Raw genomic sequence first — 26,860 nt, forward strand, 5'->3', positions numbered from 1 at the left:
CAAGAGGGAAGGCCAGTAGTTTCCTTAGCTTTTCAACCTTTTCAGTTAAAGTTGTGTCCTGCCTCTCCTAATTCATCCTTACTCCCATGCCATTTGTCTTCTTTTCCTGGTGATAAGGACTCTTAAATACTATACATTTTTTTCTGGTTTATCTTCTAATTTTCAGAATAAGTTGTAAATGACTTTGTGATTCTTTTCTACCCAAGAGCTAGGATTTCAGTTCCAGACTATTCATAAGAACTTAAGGTGTTCAGTGATGGGAAATCTCAAAAGCTGACACTGATGATCAAAATTTTCCGGTTCATAAACTGCAATAGGATGGAAGGTGTGCATGGGGTGGTTTTGTTTCTAATTTCCACGTGGAAGAGTTTTTAGTGCTTTTGTGTTTAACATATTTTAAACTAGTGCACAGTAAAAAAAATTTGGAAGAATAAAATTTGCAATGTTTTCAGCTCCTTGTAAAAGAATTAAATTTAAACACGTTCAATGTATGAATCAACCACTTCTTGTCACTGAAAAAAACCCCGTATATTATTTTATCCCCCAAAACTGGCTTTAAAGACAGGTAAGTAATTTTACAGATGTTTTGCATGAACAGAATGAATCTCCAGAATAACCAGAAAATTCAGGTAAAGGTGTCTCTCTGCAAAAGAAATCTATACTATAATGATTAACCCAAATGCAAAATCCCTCTGCTTTAAGATATATTGTTTTCCAAACTAATAGTTTTGTGCTTATACAACCTTGCTGGGCATCTGTTCAAGAAAATAAGACCTATAGTTACTGCTTTTACTAGTTATTCAGAATAAGAAGGATGTCCTTCCAAAGGATATTGCCATTTCTGTGAAAAGCAGTGGAAAATTGTGACCTTGCAGTTGAGTCTGCAAAATATCACATCTTTAAAATGAATTAATATTAATTTTTCATCTTAGGTTTAAATGAACTCAGAAGGATCAGGCAGAACTAACTGGGGAGTGTTGCTGGCTTCAATTCAGGCTTTTAGACCAATGGTCAAGGTCAGATCCTCAGCTGGTGTGAACCTTCATAGCTCCTCCAGGAAACTACCAATTGTGATTTTCTTTTCAATTGCCAAAGTCCTGCAGCAGCCCTCTTTGTTTCATTCTGTTAGCATGTTCACAGTAAATTTTATGAGGTATCATTCTTTAGCTGTTTAGCTGCAAACGTTTACCAAGAACTAGCAGATAAAACAGAAATTCTCAGCCCGTGCCTCTCACAGCAACTATTTTTTTTTTTTTCTCAAGTACAATTGCATTGGCCTTAAACTGCAGGAATTCTCAGGAAAAATAGGCTTTGGCATTTTGTAACCTCTGTACTTCAGTAACGGTTGCCACAACAATAACTAAGAGAATGATGATAAGAAGCTCTGCCTGAGCACTAATTAACTCTTATTGCTGCTCTTTTCATCAGCTAAGGTAGATAGCATAGGAGGGGGGCATTGCTCAATCAGAAGTTATATAAGGTTTCCCATCGTAGTTAATCTGTTTTCTTAGCTGGTCATTCTTTTATCTAGGCAATTAATTAATACTAAAGTATTGCACCTTTCAATACTAAATACTCTAGAAATTACAGTCTTTATGAAACACTCCTTAACCATGCAAGAACACATTGTCAGAATTGCGTTATGTGCCCGTTAAACACAGAAAATGGGATCAGTGGGTAGAACACAAGTTCCACTGAAATGCGGATGAATACTTTGTATGAAACCTGTGCTTTCCTCTTCATGTACGTCTGCTAGTTCAGGTTTCTTTTTGAGTTCTTTATGTCATTAGAACAGTAAGAAATTGGTTTGTTGAAATAAGGAGGTGATCGTTCCCCTGTACTCGGCACTGGTGAGGCTGCACCTCAAACACTGTGTTCAGTTTTGGGCTTCTCACTACAAGAAAGAAATTGAGGTGCTGGAGTGTGTCCAAAGTAGGGCAGTGAAGCTGGTGAAGGGTCTACAGAACAAGTCTTATGAGGAGCAGCTGAGGGAACTGGGGTTATTTGGTCTGGAAAGGAGGAGGCTCAGGGGAGGGAGACCTTATTCCTTTCTACAGCTACCTGGAAGGAGGTTCTAGGCAGGTGGGTGTTGGTCTCTTCTCCCAATTAACAAGTGATAGGATGAGAAGTTGTTTCTAGTTGCACCAAGGGAGGATATTAGGAAGAATTTCTTAACTGAAAGTGTTATTAGGCACTGGAACAGGCTGCCCAGGGAAGCGGTTGAGTCACCATCCCTGAGGTATTTAAAAGACATGTAGATGTGGCCCTTAGGGAAGTGGTTTAGTAGTGGACTGAGCTGTGCTAGGTTAAAAGTTGGACTCAATGATCTTAAAGGTCTTTTCCAACTGAAATGATTCTATGATTCTATTTTAAGTGTTTGATGATTCTTATAGGCACCAAAAGGGAAATACCTGTTCTCAAGAACAGTCTTGGAACTTCTTTTGTCCTGTAGAAATATAGACACAGTGTCTCCTAGAGGCCTTCTAGTTACTTTACATAGGAAGTGTGGGAGCTTGAAAAAGTCTTTTATTCAAAAGCTTTGGGGGAAAAAAGAGAGGTTTTGTTTGACAGTGTATTGTACCATTGTGATGTATTTTCCTATATAACTTTTTCAGTATACAAAAACATTCACTTTTTCATCGTATTTTTGTTAGGCGTTTTCATTTGGTGTTTGTGCTTACTGTCCATGAACTCTGATACCTTGTAAAAAGAACCATTATTGCTGCCCCAGACCTGCAAATTGCCCGAACTTTCTATTTCATACATTTCTTTAAATGTTAAATAACTAAGTCACTAGAAGTTGAATATAAAAACACTTTGAGAGGCTGTTGCTAATGTATCATTCCCTGAATTACTGTGCTTTGAAACTGCAACTTTAACCTTTACAGGGCAGAATTATTTCTTGTTTTACAGCTTGCTAAAGCACAAGGAACAGAGTAAGCTTAAAAGGAAAATATAATTGTAACATAGAAGGGAGGTCTAGGACGAATTCTGTACTCAGAACATTTGTTCTAACTACATTTAGGTCAGTCTTTTCAGTTTTTGTTGTTTTTTTATTTTTATTATTGTTATTTTATTTATTCCATATAGTTATTTGTGAAGGCCCAACTGAAGTGTTGAACTTCATTTGATCATTTCTGTGATGCCAAGGTTTGATATGATATAAGCGCTGGAGGTCTGTTGATTTAAGAAAATAGTGATTGAAGAATGGCATCCATAGTGGAAATATTTTACCTTTTAAAAACCACAGTTGCATAGAAGACTTTTATTAACATTTGTTTATCCTTGGTTACCCAGTTTTCCAAGTGCTCAACTATCAAATAATTCCCCATCTCCAGAGAAACATAGGTAGCAGTTGAATTTCTTTGGAGCAATACACCTTCTTTTCCATCCTCCTATTGAAGAGCTGTTTGAATGAGAACCTAATTCATTGAAGCCCTGCAATAGCTTTTCATAGCTGCCTAGATAGTTTACTCAATTGCATATGATGGCAAAGGGTTCTTCTGAAGTGTTCATGGTATGTGAAACAGAACTATTTTTAATTTTTATTGTATTTAGTTATCTTCCTATTCTGGGCAACCCTTACAATGAAAATTTTAAGCCCTCTCAGCTGAAGTTTCTCAGTGAACGTGTGTATCAGTTTAAAGCAAAGTAGCATAATTTTCTAAAATGTTAAGCAGTCACGTAATCCAAACAGTTTTCATAAACTTTCATGGGAATTTTTGAAGCCTAGGTGCTCCTTATAAAATGAGCTTTTTAACATTAGTCACCAATGGTTTAGGAGTTGATTCTGAGCGTGGAAACTCTGGCAGCTTCCCATGATGCAGGCAAAAGACAAATATTTACTATCAACATTATCTGCATAGACTATTATAGAGTGATTTGTTGATCAATTATAGATAACATACATATAGGCAGGAAGTGAAAGAATTCTACAGCTCTTTTCTTAAAGGCTTTTGTTTTACCTCTTTCATATTCCCAGGGATGATAGTGACAGAGATTGAATGACAATATATTAGCTGTGGTAGTAGATCAAGCCTCCAACTACTGAAGACTACTGTGTGTTTCACAAGTGCATGGTCACTGCAGAGCAGAGGCTTTGGGCTTGAGAGGAATGAGGTGGAGAGCTGTGGTAGTAGCTCTCTGTACTGGGCAGCCTGGACCAGAAGAGCTATCCAAAATGAAGTTTAGCCAAGTCTGCATTTGCAAAGCATCCCTTTGGTACTACTGCAGCTTTTATGGAACAGAGAACAGCTGAAGAAAAAGAAAGAAAAAGCAAAACAATCTAAGGAGTTGGTTGGAAACCTTTACGTATTTCTTGCCTTCTGCTCCTGTCTCAAGCCCTACACAGAGATTTTGATTGCTGGTCTTACTGTCTGTTCATCAAGTGAGCAACACAGCACTCTTCCCATTTCAGTAGAGTAACCGGGGAGGGGAGAAATCCATGTGGACTTACTGAATTTCCTATATAGGTTCTTCTAGAAGCTATCAATTATACCTCTGGAAATGAACTCAAGTCTTGAGGGTTTTTTTTATTATATCCCTTCATGTTCTTCTCTTTCTCCCAGATTGTACTTGGGAGAATACTTGCTTATTTCTATCTCACCAGTGTGGTTCTGTGCCTTGCTCAGAGAATGTAACTCACTCACGGAAAATAGGCAATTTACAGCAATTCTGCAGTGGTTTACAGTTTTTTGAAGTCATTTTCTGTTAGTAATTTAATTTCAGGTTTTCTGGTTTAAGTGGCTGCTGGCAGGGTTATGTGGGGGAGGGATGGGAGATTTCAATGGATGAGCTGCTAAGTTTCCAGTGGCTTTGAGCTTCTTTTCCATTGCTAGGGAGCAGTGCTTTAAATAAAAATTGTTCCCTTTCAGCTATATCATACAGTCTGAACGGTCAAAGGATAAGCAGCCGTTGTTATCATGTGTAAATTGTGAAATGTGTCACTTTAGGTAAGGTTTTAATTACAATTGGTTTTCTAAGCATAGCTTTTCTGAAGGTAGCCATAATGTTGGGGACTGTTTTTGTCAAGTGGCATGGTAGCTCAATGGGCATGAGCAATGGGAGCCATTTCCAATCTGAGAAAGCCTTTAGTACCCGAAATGGAAAACTACTAATTGTATAAATTATTTATTGATAGGTATCTGCTGCTGCTTTTCTCTGAATGATTCATTTTGAAGGCACAATAAGAGCAAGACTATGCTATGTATAAATATTCTCTTATTCAGTAACTCCTCTGGAGGAGCTGGAATGATGGCAATGGTGAGGGGGAAATTCTGGGAAAAGACCTTTTCCTGGAGACGCCTGCAACATCTTGAATTATATCCATCCCACAGGCTCACAGCTGCAAGCACCACGCATAAAGTGCTCAACAGAGCAGCACATTTAACAGTTTACTTTGGGGGATGGTAATAATAAGTGAATGATCATTTTACCTTTAAGTAGTAAATTTGTATTGAAGGCTCCTGAATGGTAATTTAATATAGCTGAATGTCTTCAGGTTTTATCAGCTTCTTAAATAGCTAGAAACTGAAGAGGCAATATCCATTCCTTGAACGTAAAAGCAGCAGGTATGACCTATAAAGGTAATCTGTTGTTTTGTATTTGGTCTGGCCTATTGATGGAGGAATTTTTCTTAAGACCTGAAATTCCCCCAAAATGTAACTGGTTAATACATGAAAGGTCAACAGATAACTGATGCCCAGGGTGCAGACATCTGGAGCTTATTTTGGTAACGGTGATGTAGGAAAGCTCTAGTTTGTGCATTAATTTCTTGGAGTTTTTAAGATGTTAGTCAGACCTGCACCTTTCTCACAGAAGAAGGAGAGGGTTCCTGGCTTATCACCTTCCATGATGTCAGACACTGAAAGAAACTTATTTCACTCTCTGGAAGAAAGGGAAAAAAAGCTGTTTGTGGAGTATGTTGTTGTATCTGTGATTGCTTCCCCAGCAGGTCACTTTAACCTATCAACATTCTCTTGATTTGTTTTATCTAGTTTTTTCCCTGTCTCCAGTGTTCTTGGAGACTACAAGCAATGCTTAAGAAATAGGCTGTTCTTCATTTACCACATTCAGTATTACTGGTGTCCTCAGCCTCTAGCAAATCTTAGGGTTAGAACTCAGGCATTTACTGAAAAGAAGACCTGATTTAAACAGCAGGTTTTCCAAAATGCAGTGGGCTGCAGGGATTTTTTCTCCACTCTGTAAAAGCAGATAGTGTCTCTACTCATTGCTGTGATCATCACCAGTCCTGAGTGCAGGAAGAAGGAATTTTTCATCCTTTACCTCATAGTTGAATTTCCATTAGCAAAATATGTCCCTGCAGTGAAAAGGAGATGCTTATAAGACGTAGTTCTGCTGAGACAACGAGGCAAAAGTTTCAAGAAGCAACATTAATCTATGTTTTTGCAAGGTTTGATGCCCAACCTTAGACATATGAATCCACTTTTGAAATCGCAAGACTTCATAAAAATCAGTGGATCCAGGACCCAGAATTACCACCAGTGGAGATTATCCATGTTAGCAGTTTAAAGTTGCATTGGAGCAATGTTCCAACAAGTCCTGCATCTGCCAACAGTGGAGGATTCTGCCTAACTTCACACTACCTTAAGAATAAAATTGGCCCTGCATTTTGAAGCAGCTGTTTTTTTGAATAATTGCAGTTCTGATATCTGTCAATTCTTCTTTTGTTCTTTCACACATCAGAAGGATTTGGATTCTCGAGTTTTGACTTTTTGTTTTACACCCTCATGGACTCAGAATTCACCTTCCTTGATACAGCACCAGAACCCAAAGTAAGAACACGGGGAAAACAGTAAGAACTGTAGTATATATGGTCTGGCTCTTACCAAAACGGAATGCCAAAATGTCAAGGACATAGTTGGCTGATCTATTTCCCTGCTGCCTCCCCTCTCCACTGTGGCCACAAACCCTGGGTACTTCAGAGACACCAGATGAGAAATGGGTTCTATTAATATTAACAAGACTTTGACTCTTGTATGACATTAAGCAGTTAAGCTTTCCTGAATTGAAATATCTCTTCCTGCCTTCTCAGGATAAAACGGTGATTCTTTTACTTCCCAGGGGCATTTTTAATAGTTTCTGAAATAAACTCTTAATGATTTTTCTTTTAACTTGCAAATGATGGCACAGATCACATATTGGGTAAAAGATAGTCATGTATGCTGACACCTAGAAGGTGAAAAGTTTTTGAGTCTTATGCTTCTCTCTATCTTAAAAGCTACCTGTCTGCCTAAACCTTGGTTTTATGCTGCCAAGCAGATGTATTACTGTGGACACACAACTGGCTAACTGTTAGCTGGTATCAGAAAGAGAAAAACCACAGTTGTCTTAATGTTAACAGATTTGTCAGTATTAGAAGAAACAGATGGGTGGAAAAGAAAAGATTAGAAGGGGGAAAATTTGCGTCTTCCAGTTAGTAGTTAGATCAGTTCCAAAAGAGAAGGGAACAGATCCAATGTGCATTTTTAGTATAAATTTTTACTTGATGTATAAAACATAAGCTGGTTTCCATCCAGTATCAGAGTGCTTGCACAATAAGACAGTTTTAATTGCTCATTTTGGTTTAAATTGGCTAGAGTTATGATGTTAATTGAATTGTTTTCCCTTTGCAGGGACCTCAGGGGCCTCCAGGACAAAAGGTATAGTATAAAAAACAATACTGTGAAAGTGATTATTCCTCCTGGTGCCAAATTGCGAGCAGAAAAGGTGAATGGAATTAGCTACTGTACACCGCATTGAATCAGTTAGTTTAGGCTCTGAATTTTGTTTTTGCAAAATGCAGCTGTATAATGTGAGACATCAGATTTCTCATTTCCGCCACCATAGGAAGTTCAAGAAATACAGAGCAGACTGTTTTCAATCTGTCTGCTTAACTTTCAGGTGAAAAGGTCACTACAATTTTCTTACTCACGCACTGGTATGACTAGGAAACCAAAGTTAAAACATTGTGAAAGGTGGAGAGATAGAGTTTCTGCTTAAATGCATGTCCTTACTCAAGTAGATCAGTGCCATATGACTAAAGAATTGACCAGCAGAAACAAAGGACATAGGTGTTGCTGATAAATGGTGCTGGGTTGGCAGTGTTCAGGTGGTCCGCCGGTGTCTTCCTGTTCCTTCAGTAACCGGAGACCTGACTTCCTGGGAATGCTTTCAGCATTATTTACACTCATTAAAGCTGACTGCCTCGGTTTGATGGAGTGAGCTTAGGATTTATGGAATTACACCATTAAAACAGTTCTAGATATATCAGCAATAACAGCTAGTAAGTGGCACTTCTCCAGCATCTCACCCATGCACCACCAAGGCAAGTAATTTTCTAGATAATTTCAAAAGTTTAAAAAGTTGTGTGGAAGATATTTAATAAAACAGGCTTAATTTTAACATATGCAAGAAGGATACCACCTCTGTTTTATTTCTTCTGCGATAATATTCTCTAGGGTGAAGGTTTGCTTGCATCTGTTCAAATGGAACTTTTTCAACAAAAGAAAGAAAAACCTGCTGATATGTAAAAATGTAATCCCAAAGCATGTAAATTGGTGGAATTTTGTCAGATGTGAGCTGTATAGGGTTTGCAAGTTGAAGGAGAAGACTACCCCTCATGTTTAGCAATGAGGGAATGCAGCATTGTAAAGCTGTACTAATGTCTAAGTTGTCATTATAAAATTATACCCTAAGACTCAGGGAGGAGGATATGTTACATGTACAGCATCAGCAAAACCTATGTGATGATGACCTTTTGAATATCTGATAAACTTGTACTTGCCATGGTAGAAACAACTTTATTTACACTTTCTAACATCCTCTGTCTCATAAGAAAAATCAACAGCTATAGAAGACTGACACTGAGAGGAAGAACTGTTATGATTAGGATAGTTTATTAAGGCTGATGGTTTAATATTCTCCTGAGTTTTTTCTTTAGTTTTCTGGAAAAATTATACAATGATGTGAAAATGTTCACTAGGCCCCCTTTGCAGCGGGTAGCAGTCACAACCACGCATCCAGCAAAAAGAGCCAACAGGAACATCAAAGTGGAAGCTTTGGGAGTAAGGGGAGAGCATTCTGGGTCATGGAGATATGCTGACATGCCAGTGTATTATTTCTTAGTGGTTTGCAGCTCTGTTATGAGCTGGAGCCTCCTGGGCATTCAAATGTTGGAGGTATTTTGTGATCCTCATGAGTTGCTTCTTTTCTTGTTTCACAGGATTTCTCAACTCTATTCATTGAGAAACATGTGCATCCATTTTGGATGTGTTCCCTTTGGGTGTTGGTGCCCTTTGACTAAACCATTTCTAGTGGAACATCCAACCAATATGAATAGAGGGGGAAATGTCATGCATTGATTCTTGGGATGGAGACAAAGCAGGGCATGAAGGGATTCACAGGGTGCTTATTTGTTGTAAGGGTTCTGGGAAACTGCACATTTCACTGTTAACAAAGCCTCTGTCTTTCCCAGTACCCTGTCCTCTTTTTAGGGTGCCAGCCTTTCAAATAGCTGTTATGGTTTTGTATCCTGTTACAAAGTTTATAAATGAAAAAGAAAAGTAATGCTTTCAGTTTCCTTGCTAAGCGATACCAGTATTATGTAAAACTAGGAGAATGCTGTGTTAAGCATATGCAGTTTTCCTGCTTTCCTTATGCCTCAGGTTTTCACTGAACATCTGTACCAAGTCGCACAAGTTCCTTCAAAAACATTGTCCATCATACAGAAATTTATAGTATGAGAGCTTTGTAAAATTATCTTTCTGATGTTACAAGTCAATGCTGATATTTTGCTTTCCTTCTTAGCTCCTTGTGTTTGGTTTGTGTTGGCTTTTAAATATTGATTGCAGTAATACTGATGCAATTCAAAAGACTATCTGCAATTTGCACTGTCAGGCTGAACTGTTGCAGATTATCTCCAAAAAGCCTTAAAACAGATAGGTGCTACCAGTTACTGAGCTTCAAGCATCCCTCTTGAAACATTAATGGTTTTGTTCAGGTGCCAAATTCCATTTTGTAGGATCAGTCTCAGAATTTATTGAGAGCACTAAATGGAATTGCACTTTAATTCTTTCGTTTCTTGTGAAGCATCCACAACACTACAAAGAAATCAGCTTGAAGTTTGTTTCTGGAAGAGGCCATACAGGGCGGCAATCATTAAAATGTACAATATGAGAACATGTCTAATTAGTATAAAATCTCAATTGAAAAGAGAACTCAGCTTGGATAAAAATTAGGTTTTGAAAAATTTATTGCAGTTACAATAAGCAAGCATTTACCATAATTTCTAAGTGCTGTATTAAGAGATGAAAGGTTTCACGACCTGTTTAATTTGCTAAACACTGGTGTCTGTTTCCCACCAGGGTTCTGTTGGAGTGCCTGGTGTTCCAGGGAGAGACGGACAAGTGGTGAGTTCACTGACTTTGTCAGCACTGCCATTATTTATGTAGTTGATTAAAGCTACTTAGGGCTTGTTCACATGAACAATATGCAACCTTACATCCAGAGCTGTGGTTTCGAATTGGCTGCATTGAAAAACTGTACAATCTGGTTTGTGCTCTGAAGTATTTTTTTCTAGTTTTACTTGAACAGGCAGCAAATGTAATTAATTAAGCTGAAGATCTGGTGGTTCAGATTTGATGGTGACTGATGGATTCCAGAGAGAAATGTGTGTTAGCGATGCGCAACTTCAGACAGTATATTTACAAATATATTTTCCTGTGGATTCTTTTTTTTACTGTTTGTTAACTCAGTCCCATGATGCAAACACTTACGTTAAGATTGGGTATTTATACAGTGCCAATACACTGTTAATGCAACCTATAAATAGAGAATAAACAGAAACTGGAAACACAGGTGGAGAATAATCTGAAATTGAAGTTGGGGACGAAAATGCAGAGGAACAAACAAAAATATTCTTGAACACAACTTGGAGGAAATGCTAACTCAAGCAAGTCAGTGTCATCTTTCAGTGCCATCACCAAGTTAACTCATAGTTCAGAACAGCCATCCATAAGGAGGGGTCGCAGTAAAGCAGCAGGGCTGTTTCACAGCATTGCTAAGGTTTGTTGGCAAATCTGGGTGGTGAAGTTTAAATAATATGCCTCCCTGACTGTAAACTGTACTATCCATCTGTTGTTCTCACAAGCACTAACATTCCCAGTGAACTTCAAAAGCACTTGCAGGGAATACCAAAAGGGAAATGTATGATATAGGTTGTTCCCTATGTTTAAGCAGCAGCAGATGGTAGTGTATAAGGATCACATTATACAACCCTTCTGCTTCCCTCCCCAACAGCCCTAGGAATAAAAGCACTTAGATGTTTCAAATAATTTAATTTTAAGTCCTCTTTCTTAACAAAAAGAATATATTGTTTATTATAGCATAACGTACAGTATGAGACCTGTGTTTTGACAGTGGTTACAAGAAATTATGTAATAATCAATTATTTCGCTTTCATGATAGTGAGAATGCTAGGAACTTATTTTTAAAATATTGATTATTGTCAGTCCTGTGGAACAACAAAAGAAAAAATATTCAGAATTAGCTATATATAGCACACAAGAAGTTATAATAAAATGTATGAAACAAATTTGCATTACGACCTGAGATTTTTTCCTTCATATTTTATAGTTGCATTCAATTGCAAAATGAATGGGAGACAATGGTACTTGCCAACACAGATGCTGTTGCTGTACATAATTCAACTAATTTTTGTGACCAAAGTATGAGTGAAAAGCCAGTGAAGGCACACTTTGCAGCATAATTTTCTTTGGATGTGTAGCAAGATGTAAGAAGACTGGACAGTGTGAGGTTGCAAACCACATTGAATAGAACTGATGATTCACTTTTTATCCAAGAGCTTTATTTTTAATAGCATCATCACATAAACTCTAGTCAGAAATCTTCACTCAGATGAGCACAAAAATTGGATGTTGATGAAATTAGTCAAATGTGCAAAACTTATCTGATTATTAAAGTGTCGTTTGGGGAGATGTGGAATTATTTTTAAGCTGTATTGGCAAAGTTGCTGTATGTCTATTTTTAGGAGACCACACAAACTTACCTGCAGTCATGAAGAAGGAAAGAAATATGCAGTTGCCTTTGATTAAGGGAAAATGCACACACATCTTCAGATGTTGTTTATCAACTTTAAATTATGGTTTTAAAATGCCTCCTAACATTTTTAGTTTATGGTTTTATGTTTATTTGATTTATTTCAATATTTAAGGCACCTAAAACTTTGAAAGCATTCTTAAATTATAGCCACATTAATAAAGATGTCAGCATATTTTTAGCGTAGCTGGACTGTTTTACTTTTGACCTTTAAGAAAAAAATAGATAAAATTCTAAACTAAAATCTAGATAACCGGGACAAAAACCTTACAGATAAAAATGAAATGTGTTCACATTCTTTTGTTTGTTTTCATGGTTGGTTGATATTGACTAGCAATCACTTCCTTATGTGCAGAAAATACATTATTTTCATATAATACTAAGCAGATGAAAGTTGAGTATTGCTACCTCTCAATAAATAGATAAGAAATTCTGCTACCTGGAAACAGCGGTAGAAATAAAGTTAAACTGATGCAGTATTTATCAAAAGTTAGAAAGTATAGTGCAGCCTAGGACTCCCATGGTAATAGTTTGCTACCAAAGGGTCCATTCTTCCAATTTCTATGAAAAAACAGATTCTCAGTGCACTGTGACACAGAAGATATTGTTGAACAAAGACCAGAGTAATAATTTCAAGGGTTGGGCTGTACTATGAGCTGGCTGCTGGGACTCCTGGCTTTACTCATACAGATTCATGCTGATTTGCAGAATAGTGGAATTTGACTTGAATGTGTGATGCAAGTCATCCCCTTTTTAGAAGTTATGTAGTTAAAAGGCTTTACAAAAGCCTTACTGTCTTGTTAGCCTTTTAATCAGTGAGCTCACTCTGTCAAACAGCAGCATGTGCAGTGTCCTGAGTTCCAAGTTAATATTTTTTCTTAGCTTAAAAGGCAGTGAGTGTTAAGCACATGCTTAAAATTAAGTGTGTGTGTGAATGCTTTCCTCATCTGGACAATGAAATATCTTTCAGCTGATGAATGCCAGCAGTGAATTAGCTGTGTTCTCCTTAAGTTGAATAATACAGAGCTAGGTCATCTCCATCTTATATGTGTCTCTGTAATTTTCCTTTTCCTTTCCCTTCACTTCTTCTTTAATTGAAATAGTGGATTATGGGAGACGATTGACAACCAATAGGTCTGGGAATGAGATCATAAATTCTGAGTGCACTTAAAACAAGTTTCTAATCCCTTAACATATGAAGTACTTCTCTTAGACAATCTCTAGATAATAAAGTAAGTGTAATTTTACATGACCCACATGTTTTTGCAGGACTGTTAACTAGTAGATTTTTCTTGTTCTAAGAGCAGTAGCAAAATCATTGCCATAAAAACTTCACACGTTTTTTCTTTTAGGCCAAATCCAATGAAACATTACAGGTAGCTTACACGGGCATTAACATTCTTTCTTTGTTCCTGCATTTGGGAAACTACAGCCACACTGCTTATCTTGTTGAGAACAGTAACTGGAAAGGAGATGCCTAATAATACCTGCAGCTAGAGAGAGTGTCATCCCTGGGATGGACAGAAGCCTTCTGAGATAGGTCGGAGAGTCTTTCTGAGTGCTCCCTTTCCTTTGCAGACCGTTGTACAATCCACCTGTAGTAGGTTGCTTCCTAGCAAGATGCCACAGAAGACAATCTTCCCTTTCTTGATCCGTGGCAAGAGGTCCTCAGATACTCAAACAGTATGAGAAAGGATTATGTGCGCATGGAGATACGAGGTTGCAGTGGTCTAGGGATATCAGATCCCTACTTTAATCATGTTGAAATGTCCAGGGGTTCTTGGAAAGTTTGACTATGCAAGCATGGCATACGTATTCTGGTATATGTTTAGTGGTACTGATTTGATAAGGACTCCCGGTGACTGCAGGACAACACAAGGAGAAAAAGGGAGATTCCCTAGGTAAGGATTGCATTTGGCCTGAAGGAGCCTAGTTTCTGGAGTCTGTGCAACTAACTTTTTTTTTTTTAAATAGGGTTTGTCTGGAGTGCATAAACTCCTCACTCTATACTTCCATGGAATGCTTTTTCTTACATAGTACTGGGTGGTTTTGTCTTTTTGCAATGGTGTCTTGAGAACAGAATGTGTGGTCAGGGTAGTTCCTTCATTTCAAATTATTTCAGAGTTTGACAATAGCAATTAGATAAACCTAAGAAATATTTCCTTTCTTATCAATAGAGTCTGGGTGTGCACATTTCTTATTGCTTTCTTCATGCTTCTCATCACTCTAATTTACATGTATTTCCCCATCAGTGTTTACTGTATTATGTAGGGGACAGTTTTTAAAGTACTATTATCACATTTCTTTAGAGAAATGAGGGAGAGCAAGTGTGTACTAACATTTTCTTCAAGTAGAGAAGCATAAAGGAAGGAAACATCATTCAATGCACTTCAGAAATTCTCAGGCAGTTTTGCAGGCCAGCTGAGCCTTGTTGAAGAGTCTTTCCACTTAATTTCAGCTGGTGAGTGGGCCAGGAGAGATTTCCAGTCCTTAAACAAACAATTTTAAGTTACTTTTGGGGGGGTGGGGGGTGTGAAAAGCAAGTTGAAAGGCAGTAATTCAACCCTGGGTTGAAATGGAAATCATAGTAACAATGTCTGAGAAAACACTTTTTTCCCTTCCGTCCTCGATTATATATTTTAGAGTAAAATTAGACTGGATTAGGTTTGGGGGCCTCTTGTATTTCCTTATCCTTAAAATTGATTACATTCTAGTGACTAAAAAATATAGCAATACTGACAGCTTTTCTTCTTTAGGGTGAGGTGGATATCAACCAGCTGGTGCAGTTATACATCTCACCAAAACCAAACCTATTTCAGAACAGCAGCCTCCAGACTGTTTTTCTCTTACAAAAAAGAAAATCTGGGGCCTCCAGCCATGTTATTTTTAGCTGATTAATTCTGGATATGAAGGTATATGCCTCCAGGGCACAAAGCACTCCAGTAAGGAGAAGCATTCGTTCAGCTGCCTTGACTCCTTTCATATGGACTAAGTGGGTGAAATATTTTCAGACCTGTTCTGAAGTAGGTTTTATGAGTCCATATTGACAGATTTTTCTCATATTAGTGACAGAGCCCAAGCACTGCTTTACACATTTAAGTGCTCATCAAATTTATATTCGCTTCAGTGTAAGCATTAAGACTGCCCCTGCCACAGGAGTATCTGAGGAAATTACTACACCTATGTATTGGGCAGAGTGCTGAAAGACGTTCTTTCCTATATTCCAAATATAGGAAAGACAGAGACAGTCTGTCAATGTTAATACAGTTATACAATAAATATAGGCTCAAGAGTGCCAGGTCACAAACCAAGGAGTTCTCATGTGCTGTTCAAAGGAGCATCCTTCTGGTTATTCTTTGAACTGTCTGAAACTCCTGAATTGAATGCTTGGTTTTGGTGTATTCCTGGCATGTTAGCATTTCATTTGCTCTGGTAATTAATATTAATTGGAAAGAAAATCCATATATTTATGAGTCTCAGAGCATTTTGTTGAAGCCAGTTCTGGAAATTATCAGGTTTTGAATAGCTAATGGTGATCTTCTGCATAACTCATTCAGTCATGCCTTGACACTGCAGTTTACTGATGGAACAGTCTTCTTTCTAATTCATCACAGCAGTGACAGTAACTTAGTTTCTTAGAGTGTTGCTACTTTTGAGGAACCAAAGTGCCTGTCCTCCCATCAGGGCCTTTGGGGTTAACATGTGGGACTTATTTGGTGTTAATGGCAGTCCTCCATCCACAGGTTAGCTCCTGTAATATGTTAAAGACTTCCTGTTATTGACAGCAAACACCACACCACAACATATCTGTTAGAAAATGCACCATCACCGTTCCACTGATGGGTTCCCTGAAATTTCTCTACAGCATATAAACAACAGCAAAAAAAAAAAAAAAAAATCCCACCGAGTCTACAGCATTCTTCTGTCTAAGTGGTCATCAAATAAATTACTGGAACATTTACAATCCTGCTGAGTTAAGCTGCTTGATTTTGGGTCAGTGAAAGAACAATAGCACATTTGCTGGAAAATTTTATTTCCTCCATTCTGAGACCATTTGTGAATTCAGCAAACTGGATCTGAATAAATTTGGATACTGGTAGTGAATAACTGGGGACTTAAGTGTTTATAAGTCTTCTAGTGGCAGTGTCTTTTTCTGCATAAACAAGAGGCTAGAGAATTACCTTCTAGTACTACATAGGTTTTACAAGAAATTTGGGGAAAAGGAGCTTTTCTAGCATTTTCTAACATTTTATAGTCTATTTGTGTAGTGAGTCATGTCATGAAAACAGTCCTTTTTTGGGGATGGTGCAGTTACTCAAAGGCAAGAGAAAACAATTTTATATGAAACAGAAGCTAAAAGCGACCTAAAGTATTCCTGATGCAGTGTGCGGGTTTATCAGTTTCGGGCAGGACATTTGTACATCTGGTAGTTTTGTTACTGCTTTTACAAATGCAGCAATATCTTGGTAGACAGTATATTCAGATAAGATGGTGCTGGTAGCACAGCATCCTACTAGACTATTTCTTTGTCAACCATAGTTCAGTTAAACTCCACATTGCTGAGCCAGTGTGTAGAAATCATAGCCCATCTCAGTGCCAGTAGGGATAATTTATTTTTGTTATGGTATATTATGGTTGTCCCACATGATTTTCATTGCACAGCACAGCTTCTATTGTGTGGTCTTGCTGAGAATAAGAATGCAGAAGAGCAGAAAGGGCTAGTGACAATTCCTTTAAACAGAGTACTGAGACCTTTCACATCTCCCCACAGCATCTTCTCTGCAGTCCATCCCTTTCAGCGAAGAGTTTCAAGGGGATGCTCTGAGGGTGGCTTCACACAGTTTCTCTGTGCCTTGCATCTTCTTCTTGTGTGAGGGTGTAGTGTGGCCCTCATTATAATTTTAATTGGGAAAGTGGGTTGTGTTTTATGTAGGCACTAGAAGGTTTTAGAATATGTCTGGGTTTTGTGATTCCAGTCTCTTTGTCCCTGAATGATTTCTCAGGATTTCATGATTGCAGAAAGGCAAGTTATGACCTAAAATCAGATGCAGTGTAGACAAAGTTACTCTTCATATGGAAAAGAAAAACCGCTGGTGAGGCCACTCTTGGAGCACTGGGTCCAGTTGTGAGCTTCTAAGTACAAGAAAGATATGGACATACTGGAGAAAGTCCAACAAAGGGCCTCGAGGATGAGTAAGGAACTGGAGCATCTCTCCTATGAGGAAAGGCTGAGAGAGCTGAAGCTGTTCAGTCTAGAGAAGAGAAGGCTCAGGGGGAGTCTCATCAATGCGATCAAACACCTGAGGGGAAGGTGCAAGGAGGATGAGCCAAGCACTTTTCAGCAGTGCCCCGTGGCAGGACCAGAGGCAGTGGGCACAAACTGAAACACAGTGGCTTCCCTCTGAATAGCAGGAAACACATTTTTTTACCGTAAGGGTGACTGAGCACTGGCACAGGTTGCCCAGGGAGGATGTAGAGTTCCCATCTTTGAAGATAAAAGCCATCTGGACGTGCAACTCTAGGTGACCCTGCTTGAGTAGGGAGAGTTGGACCCAATGATCTCCAGAGGTGCCTTCCAACCTCAACCATTCTGTGATGCTGTGAAAAAAAAAAAAAGTCTAGATCTGAAAGCTAGATGACGTGCAGAAGACAATTGCTCCTGCAGCCTAACACCTTTGTTGTTAGTGCTGTTAAAGCAAGGCTGCAATGTGAGTCAGGAAAGACATTACCCATGGCCTGGTGAATGTAAAAAACACGTGAGATTAAGGATCTAGTTTTATAGCTTCTCCCATTTTACCAAGTTGAAAAGCAGTTTGATTGAAATTAGTGCATCAGATGACATTGTTGAATGTCTAGTTTTCCCTTGCAAGCATCACTCCTTGAAGAGCAGTGTGTCTTCAGCCTTTTAAAGGGCAGCTATACTTCTTGTTCAACTCCAAATACTAACCTGTGAGGCTGAAGCATACTCCTACAGCATTTTGAGCTGTATGCAGTTTTAAGATATGCTTCGATTAATAAATAAATAAATAAATAAAAGTAACTAAATGGACAGAAAGTAATTATCTGTACGTCCTAAGAGGAGTATTTTAAATTATTTTCATGCCAAGAATCAAAATCGTCTTTTGGGACCAATATTTCTAAAATCACACAGTACTTCAGTGTACAACAAGGGGAAGAGCTGCCAATCTACTCGCCTTCAAAATGTTAGGTTTTGCTGCTGGTTTCCTTCATGTCTGCTTTTGGAATTTCCTAACTGGTGGGAGGTCTGTCAATGCTTTATTCTTTTTGGGGGTTTGGCTGGAGGGGAAACCAGGGGTGTTGGGGTTTTTGTAGTTCTTTTTGTTGGTGGTGGTTGGTTGGGTGATTTTTAACGTTGGGCTTTAATGGAATTGTTAAAATATATGCCGGTAAAGCCAGACTGCCATGCCTACAAGGCACGCAGTGTGAAAAAGAGAGGCTCCCTGGCACAAAGCTTGTTTTGCTGTGCACTGAGAATGTTCACCAGGGGTAGGATATAGAATAGCTTATGTGCTGTACATTTTTATTTCGTCTTACTACTCCCTGATTCCTTGTATGGACAAGAAAACAGGGTTCCAAAATAGAGAAAGAACTATTGCAGATATGACAGGAAATTATTTTAGCCCCTGTTCTTCTGGCCTTTAGAAACAGAGGGATAATCCACTTCAAAAGCATAAAGCTACAGGGTCATTTCTGTGCTGTCCTAGGTTTGCCCTCTAATTTCTGATCTAATTTCTGCTATGCTAATGCCTAGTACTTTCAGTGCCAGAAGTGTAGCCTTGGCCATAGGAAGGTTGCATATAGGTCAGAAATGAGACTGTTGGTGTGAATAGGGATTAACTCTGACTAGGTGACAGCCTGAGGTTTTCATTTTTTTTCTGAAGAAAATAAGATAATTCTTTTGTCCCATTTTTGCAGTCTCCTTTTTATCACAGTAGTAGCTGTCTGCACTCGGCACTGATGTGTAAACCTGGGAGGAAAGTGCAGGCTTGGGACCTCAACCCTCTGCTTAGAGATTTAAATCCCTGAAAGTGTCAGCTGACAGCAGCTGTTTTAAAATGAAGGGGACAGAAACAAATTTGTTTGGAGTGTGGGGATGAGGAGAAACACGTGCATATTCATTGGTCCCTCCTGCTTCATTTTGTCAACTGGCAGTTTTCTTCAAGTGCCTTTTGGGTCAATCCTTTAGGACACTTATGCCTAATCTCCCAACAGCTTCAAATCCTGACCACTCGTGTATCAAATGCCTGTGGTACTGTATCAGCCTTAGAACTACGGTAGTACAAAGGAGCCTTGAAAAAAGGGCTGACTCAAATGGCTATTTAATTCCCTGTGATATTAATGGTACCTGACACTTTTTCTCTGGCTTGGAAAATACCTCACTAGTGTTTCACTAGAACTTCGATGGTTTTGTTTTATATTTTGAAATAGCCCAGCTCTTAATGAAATCAAGATGTAATTGCTGATCCTGTTACCTAATTTAGAAATAGAATGGAACCTACTTTCATGGACAATCAGAGTTTATGTATCTATGATTAAAATATGACTGTGGAAGTAAGGAAAAGTCCTTTCTTCATGGAAGACTTTTATGCAAGATTGGAAGATACATGCTGTTGCATTTGCAACAAGCCTTTATCTTAACTCCTCTGTAACTTTTGAGTAGAAGGTTGGTTCTTCATGTTTGCTAAGTTTGAACACTGTATAAAAGTTGTCCACTGAGTTTCTGATATGAATTACTGTTTCTGATTTGATTACTATATTAGCTATTTATTTAACTTTTACACATTTCTATACATTTATATCGCAAAGGGCTTACAGAAGAACCTACTTGCAGGCTTTTTGAAATCTTTTTTTGGGTGTTATTTTAATGTGCTTTGCCACCCTAGAAGTACCATGCAGTTGTATACATGAGGATTACCAAAGAAGATGGGTATTTCTTGTGAAACTGAGACATACTTCTGCAGAAGGTTTTACCTAATTAGCAAACACCCCTAGCTGTTTTACAAAAAAGTCTAACCATTGCTTTATCATTTTAAAATAAAGAATATCTGTGGGGTTTTTCCATAAATCTGGGAAATAAACACTAGGAAATATCTTTAATGGTTTGTTTCGGGTTTTTTTCTTTTATTTTTTGGTTTTGTTTTTACATTTGGGGTGAAAAAGGGTATTTATAAGTAATTGTTATTTGTTGATTGACTGATGAAAATTATTTATGACTCCTTGAGCTGTGGAAGAATATACATACTATACTTTAAACATACCCCAAATTTGGAACATTGACGTAATGGTGAAAATTTTAAAATCTTTTAAATCTACTTTTCAGCCACTGGTAGGAGTGTGAAAAGGACAAGTAAGGTATATTTAAAAAATTAAAAAGCTGTCTGTTCTAAACTCTTCCATTTCTGGAACGGGACCTTCTCGTTTTTCTTCATTATCTGCTTTCTGTATGAAACCAGAAGCATAAATGTCAGAAACATTTAAGATAAACATTTCTTGTAGTATGTCTGAGTTGCAGAGAAGAAGAAAGCATTGGCAGTCTTACTGGGAAGGCTATCCTCTTAAGGTTAATTGGCTAGCTTTTCAGAATCAGAAGTCACAGTTCTGTTTTTTTAGTTTGGCATCTGTGTATTTCTACCACCTTCAGTAAAAAATATTTCTTATCTATACAGGAGTTAATTAGAGTTAAGCCACCCTAACTGATGAAATAAAGCCCAATGATGAAATTTTTGTGCCCAACCGTGGAGTATTTACAGTGTCTTTTTTTAATTTTATCATTACTTACCCAATAAGAGACAGCAGGGGAAATGCTGTTATTATACTTCATCATGTCTTTCTTAACCCCAGCTTGTGTTTTCTTTGCATTTAGGGTGAGCCTGGTTTGCCTGGCATAGCAGGAGAGAAGGGAGCAGCAGGGCTTAAGGTTGGTATTGAAAATGGTTAAAACCAGAAGCACACAGTATGTGAGTGAATGTATAGATAACAGTCATGCTTTCCAAATTGGGTTTATATTCTGACTGGCTTTTAATAATCTGCTCCCTCCAGTGATCAGTGCTGTAAGAGGCTTTACACATTTCACCATAAAGAAGCATATTCTTCTGCTATGCATGTATAATTCCAGCCAGTGGCACTGACACATATGCATCTACTGCCATGTGAATGTAATATGCCTGCAAATGTTTGGAAATTTGGGAAGCTCTTTAGAAAGGCTTTGTTTATGCTCTTTACAACGTGTTTCAGGCTTCTTTTCAAGAACTACTGTGGTCAATTCCTTGACAAATGTCAGGATTAAGTCTTGAGGGCTGATCCTGCTATTACGGAAGTTAGCAACAAGCCTCATTAGAAGCATGTCTCAGCCTGTATTTGTTAAATATGAATGTCTCTTTACACTTGATTGTTAAATAATTTGTTCAGCTATTTTAATATTGAACAAGTGAAACAACATAAAGTTTATGATAACTTCATTTAAAAGAAAGCTCAACATGTCTGACATGATGGGATCTGTGGGCCTCTTGGAAGGGGTAATACTAAATTCTAATCCCGTCAGCTGTGAGCGTGCATCTTTGGTGCACATGTGCTCCTCAGCTGATTCTGTGCATCATGCTACTGCTGACAGACATGCAGGGCAGGGTCTTTACATTTACTGACTGGCTGCTTGTCCATCAGGAATGAAAACAAACCATTTGGGAACATGACCTTTTCTTACTTTGTATACAGAAGAAGCCAAATTATGGCAGTTGATCCTTAATTCGTATTCACAGCTGTAGTCTTTGAGTTGCCTAGCGACTGCCAGCCATCACAAGGGGCAAAGATGAGCCAGGGTGCAGTTCTGAGCCAGAAATGCAGAGCTGAGTTGTCAGGGTCAGGCTGGTGTCCAAAAGTGCATTTGCCATTGAGCCAGTTTCTCAAGCAAATTATAATTTTGAAAAATGTCTATAAGCCATCTTTTTGTTACAGGCAATGTACGGAGCACTGAAGGCTTTGCACTTTGAATAAATCATGAATTAGTTCAAGACACTTCAGGCATTTTGTGTCTCCCAAGGAGCCTTCTAAGCTGTTAACAGAATCATAAGTCTTTTCCCTCACATTTGGCTTTTGGATTTTTCCTTTGTTTGTTCCTAAAATAAGAAGAACCAAATGTAGGAGTCACATAGGTCCTGGCAGGCTGCTTCACAAAGATATATGTCTGTTTGTCAGGGTTTATTCTGGGGCAAAATGGGGAAAAAAAGTCTTTAGATGAAAATCATCAAGCTTTAAAAATTATGTTGAAGATATATTGCCTTTTGAGTTCTATTAAATTTACATATTTTATTGTTTATTGAAGATTTTCTTGTTGGATTTTATCATCTAAGACAATGTCACAGTAGTGACATAATTGTTAGTAATTGACATACTAATGACAATATTACTAACATTTTGATTTTTGCTTGTGGTAGTAACTTACAACTTTGCTCCAATTATTTTCATCAGGGTGACCCTGGAGAAAGAGGAGAAAAGGTGAGACATGTTTTATTTCCTTTGTGGTGGTTGTGTTTTGGAGAGCCGCTTGGAGAATTGCCAGTGCACTGATTCAGAGTTTAAAAAGAAATAAACACAGCTAATACCTAGACCTTGAGCAGCATTGTGCAGCCTTTACGAGTTTCAAATGAATACCTACTAATGGAAGTTACTGATCCGCGATTACTGCAGTGGGATTAGTCACAGAAAGCAGTCAGTGGTCATGTGTTAAGGACTGCACAGCTGAGCAACTGTGCAACTAATCCTAACCATGATTAGTCTCAGAAAAAGATGAGTCTGCCTGGATAAATGAGATCCACACATTTCTCATAATTTGGTTTCAATGTTCTGTCAACTGTGCAGAGTAAAACAATTCGGTAACAAAGCAATAACTACACAGACTCTAAATGATAATATGGGTAACCAGTTCTCTGCATACTAAAAGTGGATTCCTCCCTTCTTGCTTTGATCAGATTAAATAAGAGCAAGTGAAGCTGTTAGGCTATAGAATGCATGGAGAGGTACCAGCAGCACAAATGGTACACTAACGGTGCTCTGACTTGCAGTGAGTTAGCAAGGAGCTACTCCTCTGACATCCAGTCATGTGAAGGCAAGATGAGGGGGCGGAACAAGCTCCACACTGCAAAAGTGGGTGTAATTGTGCTCCTCCAGGGAGAATGGGCAGTAGGGGCACCCACATGAGAGTACACACTGAGTGAGAGTCAAGCTTCTGCATCTGTACGAGGGCAGCTTGAGAAATTATGTAAGCCAAATTTTGAGTAGGAATTTGTACACAGCCTCATCTTCTACGAGTACACTGAGACATGTTTTTAAAAAATAAGTTTGTTGTATTTAGGTGCAATTTTCTCTTGAGAAATGTTTACCCATGTCTTTGCAGCTGCAATTGAATTTCACTTCCAGATCTTTGTAAGTCTGGGTAATAGCAGCTGGAAGCATGTTTTGCAAAGGCAATTCATTTCACATTTTGAAAGACACATCATAAAAATAATCCAGGGGAATCTTGAAAGTGTATACCCCACATGTAGAGGTATGTAACTGGGATTCTCTTTTCATGAAATCATTGCTTTGGTTAAAATTACATTTGTTGAAGAACTTCAGTAATCCTTTGTTTGTTTTCATACACAAAACAAATAACTACAAATGTTAATATATACTGAATTTCTGTTACTTAACATAGTGATATTTTTCCATGATTATCCTTTGACTTTTCCTAAAAAATGTAATTATAAATGCCCTCAATATGCTTTATTGTGTCAAATGAACTTGGGATGACATTTCTAACAGTTGCTATTTTGTGTTTCCATGTTTCATCAAGCCCTTAATTAACATGCTGTTAGATTGTCAGCTAGTTCCCATTGTGACAGTCACTGTGACATACAAAATGGTCTCTGTTATAAGTATTCTGAATGGAATTTTACATCAAGGTTTTCAGAGCAATATGGCAGATACTGAATAAATATTGTTATTGGAATAGTACTATTGGTTATCAGACAAAGACCTGGTAGAATTTATTCTATCCTACTTAGACAACATTTATCAATTTTTTGGCATTTTAAATATTCTTCACCCTTTACTTGAACCTCAAATCCCACAGAAAATTCTGGCCTATGGTCTTATATAGAACAAAGACTTTTTGGTGCAGTCTGGGCTTATTGTGTGGCTATATAACTATAAATGGAAATTGCATTTTTCAATAGACAAATCTTTTGAAATGTTTCTTTTTCAAAATTGTTTTTAAAGTAGAAAATGTCTTCCCAGCCGTGAAAAATTCTTTTCTGAACATCACTTCTTTGAACAGTAAACAAGGCATAGAATTTATGTAGAGATAACAATCATTTTGGTGGCTTCTTGGAGGAATGGCATTCAGTGAAGCTTTCTAGTTTGTGTATCAATCATGACAGACTTCAGACTCAGAAAGTATATGCCATAAATTATTTGAGAATCCTAATAAATAATATAATAATACCTAAATAATAAAAGGTATTGGAATTGTGAGTCACCAGAATTTGATTAGATGCATTTAGGTGAATATCTCCCTCTGTGTTGGAAAAAAACATACTGGTAATCTAAAATGCTGAATCACCATGAAATCATTCCTTCATTGCTAAACCACAGCGAACTGGGGAAGTCTGTAGACTATACCAACAGGTAGTTATTTGATAGTTTGTGGGGGTTTTTGAGGACCTGTGAAAGGGATTACATTTATAGTGAAGACTGTGTAAGACATAGCAGCTATATAAACCGTGCTTGAGAGATTGAGCTTGCCAGTCATGTTGTAATGTGGACTCTTCTCCGCATGCTGTGTGCTTACATAAAATCATTAAAATATAATACGTATTTTAATTATAGGGTGATGCTGGAGAAAATGGACCAAAGGGTGACACAGGAGAAAAGGTACACTATTTAACAGTGGAGAAAAAAATGTGTGCTTTAAGCGTGCTTGCAGTACAACTAGTTAAGGAAAAAGAGTAATTCCATCAAAAGAAAAATGCATTTTAAAATATGTGTGTGTGTGTGTGTGTGTAAAGATGTTGAATGATTTGACTGAGTTCCTTTTTATGAATAGCAGAAAAAATATCATTGTTCTGTCCAATTACACATAAAGTTCCTGACTTTATACATTAGAGCTTTAGCACAGGATACATCATAAATCAGCATCTCTCTAATTAGCACTGCTCTTTGCTGAAATTTGCATTATAGGAAAACTTTGGTCACAAATTGCCAGACCTCTGGAACTAGGTCTGCTGGGTTATAGCCATTTCTGATATATCCTTTTACATTTTCCCTTCTGTGCTCCCCTCAAAGGAAGGGACCAAATCAATATGGGACAAAAAAATATGGTATCATGATGGGTAACTTCACTCCAAATTGCCAGCTGGACAATTTAGAGTTGAAGATACAAATAAATTTTAAACCTTCTTGCCAGATGACATCAGACATAACCCCACTTAATACTTTGCTAGTTCATTGTTGCAGAAGACCAACACGTCGTAGAAGTCACTAAAAGGTAGACATTGTCAAAATTTTATTTTACTTAGTTTTGATTTATTTTATGTGAGACCCATACTGTATCACTGGGGGAAAAAAAAAAAAAAACCCACAAAAATTGAACTTGAGTTATTAAATGTGCTTTACTTATACAAGTTATAGTCTTTAGCAGTCAGAGCAAAGCCTGTGTTGCATGGGAAGAAGGGTCAGTCTCTTCTAGCTATCACTTCGGAACTCATATGCTTCTAAAAACATTCATCTTAGTGGCAAAACTTGGACAGAAGCATAAAAATTTCTTCATGTATCGCTATATGTGTAATTGCTTAACCAACTCACATCAGTTTAGTGCAAGGAGAAATTTATGGCAGATTTATCAAGCTGGTAAGGTATGCATGCAAATCCCTCAGGTCCTGTAATCTGGATACAGTAAAGCTATGCTTTCAAGAACACAAGGATTTTATGGGGCATATTGTAAAATCAGCAATTAAAAAGAGAGTAGATTGAAGAATAGTGAAGTTATTTGATTCCCAAAGTTCATTTAAATAATACTTTATCTGCAACCATGCTTATTAACCCAGATGAAAGTCTTAAGAACTTTATTTAGTTACTTACACAATGTATGCCAATAACATCACCTTGATCCACTCTTATGTGATTCAGGAATATAGTCTCTTAGCAAGTATGAGATTGTTGCTCAGATACGTAGTCCTGCAACAAGTAAATGGGAAGTTTATAACCTCTCAGGGAAGCCTAGTGCAGCTTCGTGTGTTGTTCTTCGTGTGTGTGTTTATCAACTGTGAGAGTGAGGTTGCATCCACTAGAATGCCTGTACTGCACTGTGGCACTGTGGTCCGCAGGGCACATATCTCTCTTTTTGGGATTGTTTAAGGAAAGAAAAACTTCTCTCCTTCTTTCAGTGGGAAATCCTTCCTCCCCAAGTATAATGTTTTAAGTATTTCTGTGTGAGCTTTCAACAGTTTGGCAGTCTAGTTGGGATCAACTTGTGGAAAGTATAGGTCATCAGGAGACTGCTTATATTGCTGTATCTGGAGAAACTTCAATAATTTGTTGAACTTCTTAACACAGAAGTCTCCCATCTCTTCCAGGTTTCATATAAATTTCAGAGGTGGCATGGCGACATGGGAATATATGCTGTTTGTGCGAAGTGGATTGCTTTAACCATAGCAAGCTAGAATCCACTACATGAATTTTTACAACAGTC

The 26,860-nt window shown here is 37.9% G+C and overlaps 1 protein-coding gene across 1 annotated transcript in view; it reads left to right on the forward strand.

The window, feature by feature from the left end:
- The window catches only part of COL25A1 (collagen type XXV alpha 1 chain), a 309,093-nt gene that overhangs the window by 236,719 nt on the left and 45,514 nt on the right, over positions 1–26,860 (forward strand). The window contains exons 11-15 of the mRNA XM_055700917.1: positions 7,635–7,661; positions 10,365–10,409; positions 21,002–21,055; positions 22,603–22,629; positions 25,000–25,044. Coding sequence (XP_055556892.1) covers positions 7,635–7,661; positions 10,365–10,409; positions 21,002–21,055; positions 22,603–22,629; positions 25,000–25,044 — 198 coding nt within the window. The remainder of the gene's footprint in view (positions 1–7,634; positions 7,662–10,364; positions 10,410–21,001; positions 21,056–22,602; positions 22,630–24,999; positions 25,045–26,860) is intronic.

This window comes from Falco cherrug, chromosome 1, assembly GCF_023634085.1.
Source record: "Falco cherrug isolate bFalChe1 chromosome 1, bFalChe1.pri, whole genome shotgun sequence".
NCBI lineage: Eukaryota > Metazoa > Chordata > Aves > Falconiformes > Falconidae > Falco > Falco cherrug.